The sequence below is a fragment of the Schistocerca americana genome, chromosome 6 (genome assembly GCF_021461395.2).
Source record: "Schistocerca americana isolate TAMUIC-IGC-003095 chromosome 6, iqSchAmer2.1, whole genome shotgun sequence".
NCBI lineage: Eukaryota > Metazoa > Arthropoda > Insecta > Orthoptera > Acrididae > Schistocerca > Schistocerca americana.
Window position 1 is genome coordinate 210391331 of NC_060124.1, and position 16403 is coordinate 210407733.

Consider the following 16403-nt stretch of genomic DNA (forward strand, 5'->3'; position numbering starts at 1 on the left):
GTATTTACTCAAATATCGGCAATCTATTGCAAGTAATGAGCATAGCTAGTACATAATTTACTGAATTTCAACTATTAAGAAACTAGGTAAACCTTTGATACACATTCATATTAACGTAACTCTAAAAATCATTGGTATCCTGATTTCCTTGGCTGTGTGTGGTATTTGGGACTATATGTGTTGCCTTAAACATAGTTTTCTAATGTTTCGGGAATCAGTAAACACAACCAAATGGCACCATAGCACATGATGGCCGAAGTATACATAACATCATGTCCGACTGTGACTGATTTATACAAGTGTTTGTTCATTTCTGTGCTAACAAATTTCAAATGAATCTGACTGAATTATGATTGTCTCAGTTCATGTGTGTTTTGCCCATTGTGATATGGTGGCTTTTACTTGTGCTAACCCAACTTGAGATTCTCAAAAGATCTCCATAAAATGCAAAGCATCTTGCATTCATGGTGTGAATGACAGCTATATAATCTCTTTCACATGGAACATTCCTATGTGCATCTAAAAACCTCAAGTGGATATGAAATGAATGTGAAAGCTAATATAAGTGTACAAGCCTCCTACAGATGAAAGCTGTATATTCATACTGCTCCAATGTAAATAATCACATGAACTGTCATTGCTTCAGAAACTGTAAATCAATTTACATAATGCTTTTGAGACTGTATAGGAAAGGTTACAGCATCAACGGGAAAATTACGATAAACTGTTTATTGGTTAAAATCATATTACCCACAGGATCATACTACCACTAAGTCTAAGTTCCACAAGTTGATCAAAAGTTGTTCACTGAATGAATGTCATCAGTGGTAGAGCGTCTGTAAGACTAAGGAACTGAAACCATAGACATTACACTCGAGCTACGCAAATGAAGTTATCTTTGAACGACACAGCACTCCTGCTAATTCTCCAGCTGCTGCACAGAAATCCAGTAATTTTATCTCCAACTGGAACAGAGATGACATTTTACCAGATATAGACAATGGGGGCAGCTCATGGTCCAACTGTAGAAATCAAACAATCATTTTTTATTACTTACAATAAACTGCAACTCTGTTCACAATGTGTGTGAGTGATGTGGTGCTACAGTCATTACAGTTCTAGTATAAGACAGCCTTGGGAAAAAAGAAGATCACTGACAAATGATGACGTATAAGGCAAAAGCAAGTACCAGAAATCAAAGCTTCAGTCACTGCGAGGCAAGATAAGTAATATAACATTTAATCCATTCAAAGAATAGTGATAAAGCAGGGCTTATCAATGGAACTAATATGGCACAGTATGTGGAGCTTATAACAGACCTTTTAAGGGAAATGAAAGAGTCTGTATGGAATAAATATGCCGAGTAGCAGCAAAGAATTAATTTATATACATGTGAGAGGTGAAAGAGATATGTCTCAGATAATTTTTTAAACAAATTACAAAAACTTTCAATTATTATTCTTCTGTTCTGTCTACTAGAGTTGTAAGAGGAACGTCTTAGCATAATCTACCAGATGCTGTACAAAAGTTGATAAAGTAAGTCAACAAACATGTTGGTGTTTTATTTCATATGGCAATATACTGACCCTAATTGCTTCTGTCTTAAACAATTTGTATTTGTTTAGTGACATTTCACAGCAATCAGTGTGAAGATAATTGCCGTTAACTATCATTTTATTAGCAGCAGTCTCGTATTGTCATGTGTGTTCCTTCAGACCAGCAACTTGTATCTTCTAAATATCGAACTATGATGTTTCCTTGTCCACCAACTGAAAGTGACAAAACAACATTTTAATTGTTTTAATTATGAGAGTCATTATTCCTTCGAGGTTTTGCAAAAATTATTAAAAAGAAAGTCTCCATAAAAGTCAAGCAAAGTAACATTAAAATTAAAACTGGAACTCTATTTGAGAGACCACAATTCAAACCTGTAATATGAATATTTATTTCATTTCAGGAATAAGCCAACCTTTATTGGTGACCATGACAGGACCCGAACATGCAATAAGGGCAAACCAGTCTGCCACTCACACTTACAGCTTTAAGCACTTATCACCACCAGACGGTTCCTCTAAAACTGACATTTCCAGTAGCCCCTAAAGCTCTCATGTCAGTTTCTGCATTGGTGGAGTAACATCATAATAGTGGTGCCACTCCCAAAGGTCACAGTTGGCTTTGTTTTGTAGTGGTCCATTATTGTGCCATAAAACATTTACTTGAATTATCTGGTGAGGTTAACAAAAAGTTTAGTATATCAAGTATTCTACAAAATAACTCTAGCTTGCAGAGTATTTTAACACTGCAATTAGCCATTCATTCATAAATCGTATTTCATTAGCTCATCATTGAAGAGAAACTTCAGGGTTGTGGAATGAGTCATGTTTTACATTAATAGACAGATGCAACCACTTAAATCTGTTTCTGTAAAGTATACTAACAACATATTACAACTAAGCTGATTTACTAGCAGTGATAATTATGGGAACTTCTTCCAGATTACTTTATATACGTATATTAGGAGGAAAACAGGTACTTCACATACTGCCGGGCTGCTGTGTTTATCTAATACCTCAAACAGAGCATTTATGTAACTCAAAATGTCTACTAATACATTAGATACAACTCGCTGAAAACTATATAGCCTACTGTTCTGATAAAGGTGGTTCACAATAATCATTACTCTACGGGCTGAGCTGATACTCGTTATGTTGCAGATTGTATAATTGCACAATTGACAAGCAAACTTCTACTTGCCATAAAACAATCCAAAGATTATATAAAAAAGATAATAATACCCCAGAAGATTTCACTGTTAAATGTCAACCTGCTGTACGCGGAGAATTTTACGTCTAATGAAAATTTCTTCCGACCTTTCCATCTCCCTCTTAGTACACAGAAGAATGTCATGTTCTGCAAACAATTGATCTTTCAGCATCTCATTGTACCCACATGCAGCCTCTTCATAAGAGTAGGAAGATTAATTATTATTTTGTTGTAACAATATAACTCTCCACATTATATTCGAGGACTGGTTGAAACAGAGAAAGTATGTAACACCACAGATGAAAGAAAATAGTATTAAAAATAGATCTTCATAGCAACTTACATTGAATAACTTATCGACAATTACAGAAATCATTCTGTATTGTTTTTCATAGCTATCCATTGTGAGTAAGCCCTTTACAGCTTGTATTTGTTCAGCTCTCCGCTTCTTAAATAGGCGTCTGACTGTTCTGTTAAGGAAGAAAGCTGCAAATTTTACATTTTCATATCTTAAAAATATTTTATTTAGAAAAGAGGTACTTACATACAAACTGCTGTTACAGAAACACCAATAGTATGAACACCACCAATACGAATGAGGAACAAAATGTTGAATTTACTGTTAAAGCAGTGCATTTGTCAGAAGAAAGCGTCAGACAGGAAATACGAAACCACTACGGAAGAAAAGGAAATACTGTGAGATGGGGAGGAAGAAGAGTCAGAAGAGAAGGCCAAAGCTAGTTCCTTGTCACTTCTTACTTTCTTCTCATTATTCTTATACCTCCTGAAAGAAAAGGTTCAGGAGAGAAGGCCAAAAGCTAGTTCTGTGTTACCTGCTACTCTCCTTCATAACTTATTTCTCCTAAGGGTATTTTTCCCCCATCCATCCAATATCTATGCATCTTTCCATCATTATTATTATTATTTTTTATTTCCTGGCTCTTTCTCCTGTCAAAGGAACTTCAGGATATCATATGACAAAATTACGAGCTAGTTACTATGTGAACAATGTCAATTTGTTTCGTCTTCTTTGTTTTGAAGAAACAAAATTGTTCAAAGCTAGGAATCATCTCATTTTTATTTCCTTACCTGCGGTAGCATAAATACATCCTTGTAGATGACTGGCAATCAAACATTATCATTGCTAACACCAACAAAGATTTATGGATAATCCATCACTCATTATCATGCCCTTGGACAACAAATCTGCTACAGAAAACCCAGTTCTCAAGTAAGTACTGTGTTTAATGATACCACAAAAAGAAAGGTACTTTCAATCAATTACATTTGCTAATTAATGTTGAGTGTCTTGTATGGTTGTGATAACCAATTTCAGTTGCTGGTGAATCACCTGCTTTACTTACCATGAGATGTGACAAGAGGGCAGGCCGTAAGAATTGTAGAATATTACTATGAGTCACTTGTATAGAAGAGGGAATGAAGGGAAGGATGATTACACTTTAATGTCCCATTGATGTCAACAACATTACAGACTGCTGTAATGAAGACATACAGATAGATTGGTTTCGTTCTGTCACTGACAAATGAAAGTTTAACCCCCTTAAAGAATGTTACAACTGGAACACAGCTGCATTACACAACAAAAAACAATGCTTGGAAAAACTAGACATATGAGCCATGTCAGCTTATTCTATGTTTTACATCTTTGGCTACTGGTGCGATCCATCTCTGTCTAGGTGCTGGGTGGCGCTTCGGTCGCCTGTTAGTTGTAGTTCCTTGGAATGGCTTGTTGACAATGTGGGCAGGCAGTCAGGGAGAGAGAGAGATAAGAAGCATATGTGACACACAGTAAGTTGTACATGGAGCTTACGGGTGCACAATTGTCTAAGTGGCCAGTTATCGGTACAGTTGTATTGGTGGGCCTAATGTTGACACATGCGCTTTACCCCAGATTAAGCAGGCATAGTTACTGATATTGGTGTTGAAGTGTTGTTCATTTTCTGGTGCTGTCTTTTCTGTCCTTTGAGGGTAAGGTACTCATTATGTGACGAAAAAAATCTCAGGTGAACAGCCTTGTAGGGGCATGCATATACGGTACATCAGCACACCTGATGATGGCAACGTGGTTGATTGCCGAAATATTGTGTCCTATGCACACTCATACCAGGCTGTTCACCCGAGATTTATTTTGTCATAAAATACGCCTGGAGAAATTGAAGAATCACCTAGTCATTATGTGATTGACACATGTGCTCCCACATTGAAGTTGCTCCCACTATGGTGGATTGCCTGTGGGTTTCCATCACTCTGTCTCAAGTGTTAAAATTACTTTGTGGTGCCTCTGAAATTATCTGAGTATCATATTTGTGTGTTTTCAATTTCCTGTAATTGTAACTTGTTCAACAAATGCTTATCTTATCATTCGGGCCTGAAATTAATTGCGTCATATGTCCTAGGCCGCCACTTGTATTAGTGACCACTGAAGTTGAGACTGAGTTTTATTTGTATTGGAAGTCGTTGCTTCCCTGACTGATGTAGCGACTATAAAATTGCCCACATCCACGGTAAGAAAACTCTAGCGGCCCAGTGAATCTTGGTTCATTTGGGTGGTTAAGTTCCACAATTCTGGTGAGATTTTGCCCCCTTTCAAGAAAATTAATAATTCTTGCTTTAAATATAATTACTATTGTAGTTGTTTGAGTGTTAGCCCTCAAGATTTTATGTCACTCAAGTTAATGTGTTGAACACCCTGTGATTTCTTGGTTATTAAATAAACTTGTTTTATTTTATTGTAAGATTAAGTGGCTAATCCTTTCAGTAGTTCTTAGGTTAGACTGGGGCTTGGGGCCATGCTCACACAGAGTTCTTGTCTTGGTCTGAGCATTTTCATATGTTCTATGATCATTATGCCTGAATTATTCGTTTGCTTGTTAGCTCTTGCCTTTCCAAGCTGTTCGTAGCATTTGGAGGCGCTGCCCCCTGGTGTTATCTCTTACCTGCCGGTTCATTTGGTGTAGTCTGTCCGGGTTGGCTGTGTATGTGTGGGCAGGCGGCGCACCACTTCCCATCTCACTACAGCCTCTAAGACGTTGTGGCCTCATGGCTTGCTAATGCATCCCTCATACGTTTAGTTTCTATTCCCTAGCAATCGGGCGTCAATTTAACCAGTAGTGTCCATTATTCTAAACCGTCTTATTAATACCTGGCCTGCCGTACCTGCCCCTTCCATGTTTTTCCTGTCTGAAGTTTGGTTTTATCGTAATAGTTTTAATATTGGTGTAATGCAGTAATGCACATTTGTTAAGTTGTATTTTATTATTTTTCCACGCCAGAATCTTGTTTATGCCCAGGGGGCTTATCTGATTGAACAAATATTGGATATCTGTGTTGATATCAGACTTGCGTAATTTTATGTTACTGCACTTTTTGTAAGTTTTATTCATTAATGTCAAGCACCCCCTTGGGCCAGTCATATGTTTGAATTGTAATCTTTAGCATCATTGCTGGCATTGTTTGCCCACCGCTAAGTACATGTTTGAGTTATATTTCATTGTACTATGTGCTTGTCAGTCCTTCCTAAATTGGTGCATTTAGATTAACTAATTAATCATCAATTTATTCAATTGAAGAAATTTTGCAGTAACTGCCTAAATCATTTGTATTTTATTAGTGTTTTTGGTATCTGTGCAATAGAAGATTGTTGGACTTTCGTGAAGTAACAAGTGACTTGTGATAAATGGCCTGCATCTTTCCCTTGCCCGTTTAGTCGTTTTCTTATCGTAGGGCATCCTCTGATATTTCACATAGAGAAAATTTTTCGCTAAACATTAGGTCAAACTGTATAACTACAAGATAATTGTCACATTGCTCCAGTGTCGAATGACTATGTGAAGACATACACACAGCCTTTGAATATCCTGATTAACAAGCCTAACCATAGCAAAGGATCACTACATATGACCATATAGTAATCAACATTTTCACTTCTACAAAACCCTGTATGTTGCAGGTAATGGCCACTGTGGGATCCTGTGTCATCCTAAGGGGTCCACTGAACCTACCAATACTGCAGGTTGCCGAAATCCGACCATCCTTCAATGGGAAGGATGGATATACAAAAACATTGATAGTGCAGCCATAGGCTGCTTTTCTGAAATCCATTTAGGAGAAATTTTTCGTTTAAGAACACTTAAAAAAAGTTTCCAACCTTTGCACCACTTCGAAACCTATCAGTCCTCACTGACTATTGCTGCCTTTTTCAGTCAGTATTTCACTATAGAGAACAGCATCATCTACAAAAAGACAACAACAGACTGGCAACCCCAAGACTCAATTTGTGGTCACTCCCACACCACCTCTACGCCTACCACCTGGGACTCTCCCTTTTGCAGATGATGCAGCTATCTGCGATTAAGTTCTATCTGAAGATAGCTTTACAAATATCCAGTGACATTTTGATAAAATTTTAAAGTGGTGCAAAGACTGGCAGCTTGCTTTATATGTTGAGAAATGTAAAATTTTGTACTTCACAAATTAAAAAAATGTAATACGCTATGATCTCAATATCAATGAGACACAGCTGGAATTAGTTTACTTACACAGGGTGTTTGGAAATTCCCATTACAAACTTCTAGGAATTTTAGAGGAGAGTAAGTACATAATATTTTGAATATGAACCCATACCTGGAACTGTCATCCAATGACGCTAAAGAGCATCAAGGAGATTCCACTATTATGTTACAAATTTTCTAGGGTGATGGAGAAGGACAAATGTATCACTTTGAGGTAAGGGACCCTGTAACAGAAACGAATGAGACAAAAGTTATAAGTGAAAATCATTGTGATACCTCTGACAGTGGAATATGTGTACTGGTACTGTCCTTGCTAAGACTGTAGGGTTTGCAACTTTCAGAGGTTGTAGTATGGAACAAAACAAGGGAAAAAAATGTCTAGTAAACATGAGCTTTAAAATTCATACCTGAGGAACTATGAGCACTTGTTCCATCTTCACTAGCATTAAACACATCTCCTTTATTGAACAAGTGTTCTTAACTGCAATTTGGAGCCCATGTTCACTAGAAATTTTTTCTTGTTTTGGTCCATACCACCACCTCTGAAAGTTGCCTACCCTACAATCTTAGCAACAACAGTACCAGTACAGGTATTCCACCGTCAAGATAATCAGAATGGTTTTCACTTATAACTTTTGACTTGTTCATTTCCAGTACATAGACCCTTATCCCAAATTGATACATATTTATCCTTCTCTATCATTCTTGAAAGTCTGTAACATCATCAAGAAATCACCCTGCATATAAATACATTTGCTGGCACATTTTGGTGCACTTGTCGATAGCTTTTAGCTGCTGTTTAAACTGGTAAACTGTTTAATATTGCTAAGGGTGATAGCTGAACTCTACCACTACATTACTGCACTCAAAACAGTACCATCTACAGATGGGAAGAAGATTATATCCATACTAGTGCACGTCTGTTAACATTCTGCAACTGCGATTACTTACTGACAACACTGACACACATAACATCTTGTTCATCCTGTGGATAAGAATAAAATCACTGTAAAGGTAATATCCCCCCAGGAACCACAGAGCTTGCCAAGGCAGGGTGGCCTTCGTGCCCCAACAATACACAGCCCCGTATCAACGGTGGATTACCTATGGAGAGGCCAGACAAATGTGTGGTTCCTGAAAACAGGCAACAGCCTGTTCAGTAGATGCAGTGCCAACAATCTGGATGACTGACGGATCTGGTTTGTAACAGCACCCAGTATGGCCTTACTGTGCTGGTACTGCAAAAGACTGACAGCTATGGAAAACTACAGCCATTACTTTTGTGGAGGGCATGTAGCTCTGCTATATGGTTAAACTCTGATGGCATCCTCTCAGGTAAAATATTCCGGAGATAAAATAGCCCCCTACCCGACCTCCAAGCAGGGACTATTTAGGAGAATATCAATATCAGGAAATACAAAACTGGCAGTCTACATGAAAGAGCAAGGAATATTAGACCCCTTAATCAGGTTGATAGGTTCGAAAATTTAAAAAGGAAAATGTATATGTTTATGTCAGATATAGCGGGAATTAGTGAAGTTCAGTGGCAGGATGGAGAGCATTTCTGGTCACGTGAATACAGTGTAATAAATACAAAAGCAAATAGGGCTAATGCAAAAGTACGTCTAATAATGAATAATAAAATAGGAATGTGGGTCAGCTACTATGAACAGCATAATGAACGCATTATCATAGCTGAGAGAGACAACACCTTATAATTTTATGTAATAAACCAAAAAAAATTGATTGGTTGAAAGAACACATTCTGATACATCAAGAAATCGTTCATTTAATACTGGGGGGGGGGGGGGGTGTAAAATTGAAAATTGTTGTAGCAGACCAGCAGATGAATACAGTAAGCAGGCTGAAATACATGTAGGTTGCAGTAGTTATACGGAGATAGATGGGCTTGCACAGGACAGAGTGGTGTGTAGAGCTGCATCAAACAAGTCTTCCGACTGAAGACCATAACAAATGTAATATACATTTGGAACAGTGGCCAGATAACAAGTGCCCTTTTCTATTTATCATTGACGAAAAAACAAATAAGTAGAGGAAGCTGCTTGAAACCTGAAATTGATAGCAGTGGGATTTTTCGGGAAAACTTAATTAGATATCAAAAGGATAGGTTAATGAGAAACGGAGGTGGTGAATTTGTCACAGTAAACAAGAAACTCGAATCCACAGAGATGTGAGATTGTTTGGGCAAGACACAGTTTACGGTGGGCATAAAATGGAATTGGATCCTTCTATTGCCCACTGGACTCATCTTCTGATGCAACCGAAAACTTTAGAGAAAACCTCAGTTCACTTGTATGTAATTCCCCTATTGTACTGTAATCATAGGTGGAGAGTTTAATCATCCAACAGTCAATTGGGAAAAATTAGTTTTGTTAGTGGTGAGTGGGATAAGACATCCTATGAAACATGAATAAATGTCTTCTCTGACAACTACTTAGAACAGACAGTTTGGAATACCACTCATGATCGAAAAAAAATTAGATCGAAATGGCAACAGACAGACTTGACACCTTTCAAGTTGTCCACACCAAAACTGGTACAAGTGACCATGACACAGTTGTGGCAACAATGATTACCAAAGTACAACTAAAACAAGCAGAAAGTAAACTAGATTAAAAAAATCAGTAGTGTCATATTTCAATAAGGAACTTGAAACTTTCAGCATAAGACAGGAGCACATAGAGGAACTTTGGCTCAAGTTTAAAAGAATAGCTGACTATGCACTGGATAGATACGTACCCAGTAGAACCATTCATAATTGAAGGGATTCTCCATGGTATACAGTCACTGGACACACACTTCTAACGAAACAGAGATTACTGCATAGTAGGTGTAAAACAAAGCATAGGGCTGTAGATAGAGAGATGCTGAATGAAACACATTTGGCTGTCAAGAGTGCAATGCATGAAGCCTTCAATGGCTACCACAGAAGAATATTGTCAAATGATCTTCCATAGAACACAGAGAAATTCTGGTCGCATGTAAAGGCTGTTAGTGGCACCAATGATAAGTGTCCAGTCCTTAGCAAATGAGAGAGGAACTGAAACTGAGGGTAGCAAAGCGAAAGTTGAAATGCTGAACTCTGTTTTCAAATGTACCTTTACAAAGGAAAACCCAGGAGAATTGCCACAATTAAATCCTTGTATCACTGAAAAGATTAGTGAAATCAGTATTAGTGTCCATAGTCTTGAGAATCAGCTGAAATTTTTAAAATTGAACAAAACTTCAGTCCAGTTCATATTTCATACTAAATTTGCATCTGAGTTAGCCACTCTTCTAAATACAGTCTATCATAGAGCCCTCGAGGAAAAAACCGTGCCCAGTTCTTGGAAAAAGCCACAGTTCACACACATCTACAAGAAGGGTAATAGAAGTGATCCACAAAACTACTGTCCAATATCCTTGACACTGATTTGTTGTAGAACCTTAGAACATATTCTAAGTTCAAACATAATGAGGTATCTTCAACAGAATGACCTCCTTCACAACAACCAGACTCAATTTTGAAAACATCGATCATGTGAAACTCAACTCGTACTTTTTCACAGGACATCCGAAAGCTTTGGGTGAAGGCAGTCAGGTAGATGCAATATTTCTTGACTTCCAAAAAGCATTTGACTCAGTACCACGCCTATGTTTATTGCCAAAAGTTCAATCATGTAGTGGGAGGTTGGGATCAAGAGACTTTTGTGAATAGACTGATAACTTTTTGGTAGGGAGAACACAGCATCTCATCTTGGATGGAGAGTCATCGTCAGATGTATAAGTAATTTCGAGTGTGCCCCATGAAGTGTCAGGACCCTTACTGTTCATGCTGTATAATAATGACCTTGCAGACAATATTAATGACAACCTCAGACTGTTTGCAGATGATGCAGTTATCTATAATGAAGTAGTGCCTGAAAGGGGCTGCATAAATATTCTGTCATATCTTGACAAGATTTCGAAGTGGTGCAAAGATTGGCACCTTGCTTTAAATGTTCATAAATGTAAAATTGTGCACTGCACAAAACAAGAAAGCATAGTATCCTATAACATCAACGAGTCACAGTTAGAACTGGCCAACTCATACAAATGCATGGGTGTAACACTTTGTGGGCTTATGAAAAGGAATGAACATACAGAGAGAGTTGAGGGTAAAGAAAGTGGTAGGCTTTAGTTCATTGGTAGAATACTGGGCAAGTGCAACCAGGCTACAAGGGAGACTGCTTACAAATCACTTGTGCAACTAATTCTAGAATATTACTAAAGTGTGTGGGACCTTATTAAATAGGACTTAGAAACTGAACTTGAAGACTCTTGAAGATAGAAATGCTCTATCCCGAGGCAGTCTACCAACAAAATATCAAGGTCCAGCTTTAAATTAAGATTCTACAAATATACCACAAACGCCTACAAATCGCTCACAAAGGGATTGTGAGGACAAGAACAGAATACTTACTGCACACATAGAGACATTCAAACAACCATTCTTCCCACGCTCCATACATGAACAGAATGGGAAGGAACCCTAATAACTGGTACAAAGGGGCATACCCTCTGCCATGCACTTCACAGAGGCTTCCAGAGCATGGATGTGGATGTAGATGTAAATTAAATCCACAGATGGTAACGGATTGTTCCTCGTTTCTTGGTAGAACAACATAATTATAAAAGAAAAATGAAATATTGCATATGTTCTACATGATGGCCTTCTAAGCCGAAAACTGGTCAACTAAATAAATTAATCCTGTAGAACATACACAATATTGTGTTTTTCATATTAATCCTGTAGAACATACACAATATTGTGTTTTTCAGTTATAAATCTAGTAACATCAGGGCTAATTCAGAGTGTAAAAAAACTCTTAATAATTATCAATGAACAAAGACTTTAACTAGATACTTACACGCTGTTAATTATAAAAATATTGCATATATTACCTTAAAAATACAATGCACAGCATGTTAAACAACTTTAGGCAGAAACACACTATAAGACTTAACGTGAAACACGTCTAACAGTTCAAACGTAAAAGAAATGGACTGACATCACCAGAACTGTTTTGTAAATGCTGCAATAAGTGAGATGTCAAAAAGGCTTTAGCTGCAACAATCAGTTTTGCAGAAGAGTAGACAATTAATTAGTTGCTATGCATGTATTCTGACATCTGCGGCAGTTTTGGAAACATCCTGAAGTTTTCATTAAATAGTTTTCAGAACTGACCGCAAACAACATTTTCGAGGAAATGTATTGCACACTGCTCTTTTAAGAAGCAATCTGAGACTTATTGACGGAACTTTTGTTGCTGCCGTTTACACACACAATTTGGCAGCGCCAAGGTATATTGAAGGATACATAGTAATTCGTCGGGGTCATCGTTTTTAAATGGTTGATTATCAACCGGACCTTTGTTTTCATTAGTTTCAGGGTCCACAGCAATGATTAAAGGCACATACACCAGACTTAAAATTAATAATGAAATAATCACGTCCATCGATACGGGGTTACGTTAAACTATTGTAACAACTATAAACTCAATCTTAGTTTCACTTTCGTATTCGCAAAACACGTGGCTTGCACTTGTGCTCTACAAGGAGCACTTTGTAAAATTGATACACTTTCATATGTTTGGCGGCGAGCGATAGTCTAATGTTTTTTGTCTGCTGCTTGCACACGTAGACGACGATGTAAACAGCTAGGCTGGCCGGTTTGTTACAAGCGGAATAAACGAACTTTTCAATCATGGCATCGGGCGGCGAAGCAAAACTAGATGTATGTTAAAAATGTTTCGAATATTTATTGTTAACTTTGATATAAGACCTATGTGGTGTTTAGACATGCAGAGAAAACGTAACCTCAAATGTAATCTGTCATCCTGTAATTTTGATGACGTCTGGCATTTATATCGAAATTATTGGGAACTGAAGCTTGCAATTGTAGCTACACATCGTGTTATATGACCAAAGCAGACTACAAAAAGCGTTTTCTTCTTGTTTACTGGCTAAAACTTGGTACCTTGGTCGGGATTTGGAACTGTAACTTTTAATTTGTGACAGGCGATAGTAACCCAGTATTGTGATTTACAATTGCTGTATGAAAATCATGACACAAAAGCGGCAGTCTAGTACTAGTCGGTAGCATGACAAGGGTGATACTAAATAACAAATGAAATGACGTGTACAAAATATAATGTGTGTGTGTGTGTGTGTGTGTGTGTGTGTGTGTTTTGCTTTAGTGCAATAAAGTAGTGGGAAATAGCGGTACCAAAGTTTTGTAGAAATAAACGGAAAGTAATTGTGCATGGAACATAGTTTTGATAGTATGAAAATAGTGTAAAATGTGGCCACTTAACATTGGTAATGTCATACACTATTTTAATCATGTCTGCTGCGACCTTTGGAGCTAAAGCACATCTGTTTGGAAGGTGTCGTGTGTAACAGGTCTATTTTTTCGAAAAACAAAGCCTATACGCTTTGAATATGTTTATGTTCAGCACGTTGAACCAGTCTTTTCCCATAATCCCAAACGTACACAACCACTTGTGGAAAGCTCTAGCTACAATGAATGAGATGTGCTAAATTCAGTACATGCCCTGTTGTCCCTTAGATATGAGATGAGAGTTTCTGCACCATGCCATTTTCTATGTCTTCTCTTTGATGTTTCATTCCATATGAAATTACATGCCTTTTACTATGTCATTGATCTTCCCGTCCATATGAAATTACTTTTGGCAGTAAATGTTGCTCCACAAAATATCTACATTTGAACATTACAGTCACAAACAGGTCTTTAATATTACCTCTGTAGTGAAGGTCACTAATATATGTTATGCATAGGCCCTTGACTCAGTTTAAGTTATGGCTGCAGAAGGAATCTTCATTACCAGTACAAGACTGGTAAGAGGAAGAGATATAGTGCTATAAAGTACATGACCCCTAAACTGTTTGTTAATATCCTAGGTTAAAGCTTATACCTCTCTGTAGTGTTTGTTGAAAAGGAGCATACAAAACGACATTGTGACAACAGTCCATTTGATGAGTACCTCTAGCTCAGTGACCCCCTCGATTTGATGCGAGACACCGAGAACACTAGTGTTCTGTGACAACAAGGCCATGGGCGTGGGAGATGTTGATGTACTGCATCTGTAGTGACAAGTAAGGAATCTGCTGGTAATGGGACAGGATATGTGAGGAAATGATGGATGAAGTAATTAGTTTCTGAGTGTACTTTTGTTCAAGCAGTACAACTACAAGAGAATGTGTGTTTTTCTCACCAGACACATTTTTGCATTACTGAGCTAAAGCATTGTCAGTGGTGGTAATTTCTGCTTTATTTATTTATTTTCCTAAATCAGGAAATGCGATCTTCTAGCAAAGTTTGGGTTCCTCCCTTCATTAGGTACTGATGATTGTGGTATAAGTTTTCACTGCTTTGCAGAAATATGCATTTCTTACATTTGACTCAGTACAGTTTTGTACACTGCAGAGTTGTAAAATTATACCACAATCATCAGTGTCTTACTAAGAAAGGAACCAAAAGATATCTAGCAGACAACATTTCCTGGTGTAAGTGAAAAACCAAGCAGAAATTACCACTACTGATGATGCTTTACTCCAATAAAGTGAAATGTGCCTGTTGAGAAAAACTTGCATTTGCTTGTAATTGTAATGATTGAACAAAAATACTCTCAGAAACTGTAAAGCAGCTACAGGCAATATGGCCACACAAATCAAGAAGTAATTAGCATCTTGGATGTTGGTAAATCCATCAAAAATTGATTTTGAAGATGTACAACAAAGGCAGGGGCTGTATCTGATGGAGCATCGTTAGTAGTAAAAATGGGGTGACCACCAGGGGAACCAGTCTAGTTAAGTTTGATGAGAAGGTACAAAGTGGATGTAGAAGGTGTTAAACCAAATGTTTTGAGGCTGTGCTGGGGTCCATATTGGACCTTAGGGAGGGGGGGTATCATAGTGGTAAGGTTTGTAAGTTGTATTGTTGGAAAGCAAATGAATATCCTCTGTCATGCTGTCATTACAGTTCATGACTGCATTGGTGGGGTCCTTGCCTGTAAGAAGGATATTTGCATCTGGATTGATTTTACGCTGTGAGTACCTATCTCTTCTGTTTACATACCTTATGTTGAGCTTGGTGTGAAGGAATTTGGGGAATAAAGGTGAAGTGAAGTAAGGAATTCTGGGAAGATTATCAAAGGGTGGCTGGGTATTAGAGGTCATGCATTGTGTTTGGTGGGATCTTGAATTGTTTGAGTCCGTGATCTAGGCATGCTTTACACTGAGGGTACAAAAATCGTGAGGTTGCGGTATGCACATTTACAGGTGGCAGTAGTATTAGTAGTATTGCATACTCAAGGTATAAAAGGGCAGTGCATTGGCGGAGTTGTCATATACACTCAGGTGATTCATATGAAAAGGTTTACAATGTGTGGCCGTACAACAGGAATTAACAGACTTTGAACATGGAATGGTAGTTGGAACTACATGCATGGGACATTCAATTTTGGAAATCATTAGGGAATTCACTATTTGCAAATCCACAGTGTCAAGCGTGTGCTAAGAATACCAGATTTCAGGCATTACCTCTCACCATGGACAATGCAGTGGCTGACAGCCTTCACATAATGGCAGAGAGCAGCGGTATTTGCAGGATTGTCAGTGCTAAGAGACAAGCAGCACTGCATGAAATGTGGGATATAGATGAACATATTTGTTAGGACAGTGCAGTGAAATTTTGTGTTACCGGGCTGTGGCAGCAGATGACCAATGCAAGTACCTTTCTTAACAATACAACCACCTGCAGCACCTCTCCTGGGCTTATGACCATGTCAACTGGACACTGGACAATTGGACAACTGTGGCCTGGTCAGATGAGTCCCAGTTTCGGTTGGTAAGAGCTGCTTTTAGGGTTCGAGTGTAATGTAGACCCCATGAAGCCATGGCCTCAAGTTGTCAACAAGGCACTGTGCAAGCTGCTGGTGGCTCCATAATGGCATGGGCTGTGTTTAACGTGGAATGGGCTGGGTCCTTTGGTCCAGCCAAACCAATCATTGACTGGAAATGGTTAGGTTCGGCTACTTGGAGATC

General features: G+C 38.1%; 2 protein-coding genes across 5 annotated transcripts in view; one reads left to right on the plus strand and one right to left on the minus strand.

Annotated features, from left to right (window-relative positions):
* LOC124619314 (coiled-coil domain-containing protein 134-like) overlaps nucleotides 1-12951 on the minus strand; it is a 43743-nt gene extending 30792 nt beyond the window's left edge. The window contains exons 1-2 of one of the 3 annotated variants that reach the window (XM_047145622.1): nucleotides 12655-12951; nucleotides 3107-3228 (exon numbers count right to left, since the gene is read on the minus strand). In XM_047145622.1, coding sequence (XP_047001578.1) covers nucleotides 3107-3228; nucleotides 12655-12793 — 261 coding nt within the window. In that variant the 5' untranslated portion in view covers nucleotides 12794-12951. Of the gene's footprint in view, nucleotides 1-1586; nucleotides 1770-3106; nucleotides 3229-12654 lie in introns of those variants that run through there. The other 2 variants (XM_047145624.1, XM_047145623.1) reach the window with 2 other exon arrangements.
* Nucleotides 12914-16403, plus strand: part of LOC124619315 (protein YIPF6) — an 80315-nt gene continuing 76825 nt past the window's right edge. For both annotated transcript variants that reach the window (XR_006980068.1, XM_047145625.1), the window contains exon 1: nucleotides 12914-13071. Coding sequence is in view for 1 of the 2 variants with exons in the window: in XM_047145625.1 (XP_047001581.1) it covers nucleotides 13042-13071 (30 nt within the window). In the remaining variant the exon portion in view is untranslated. The remainder of the gene's footprint in view (nucleotides 13072-16403) is intronic.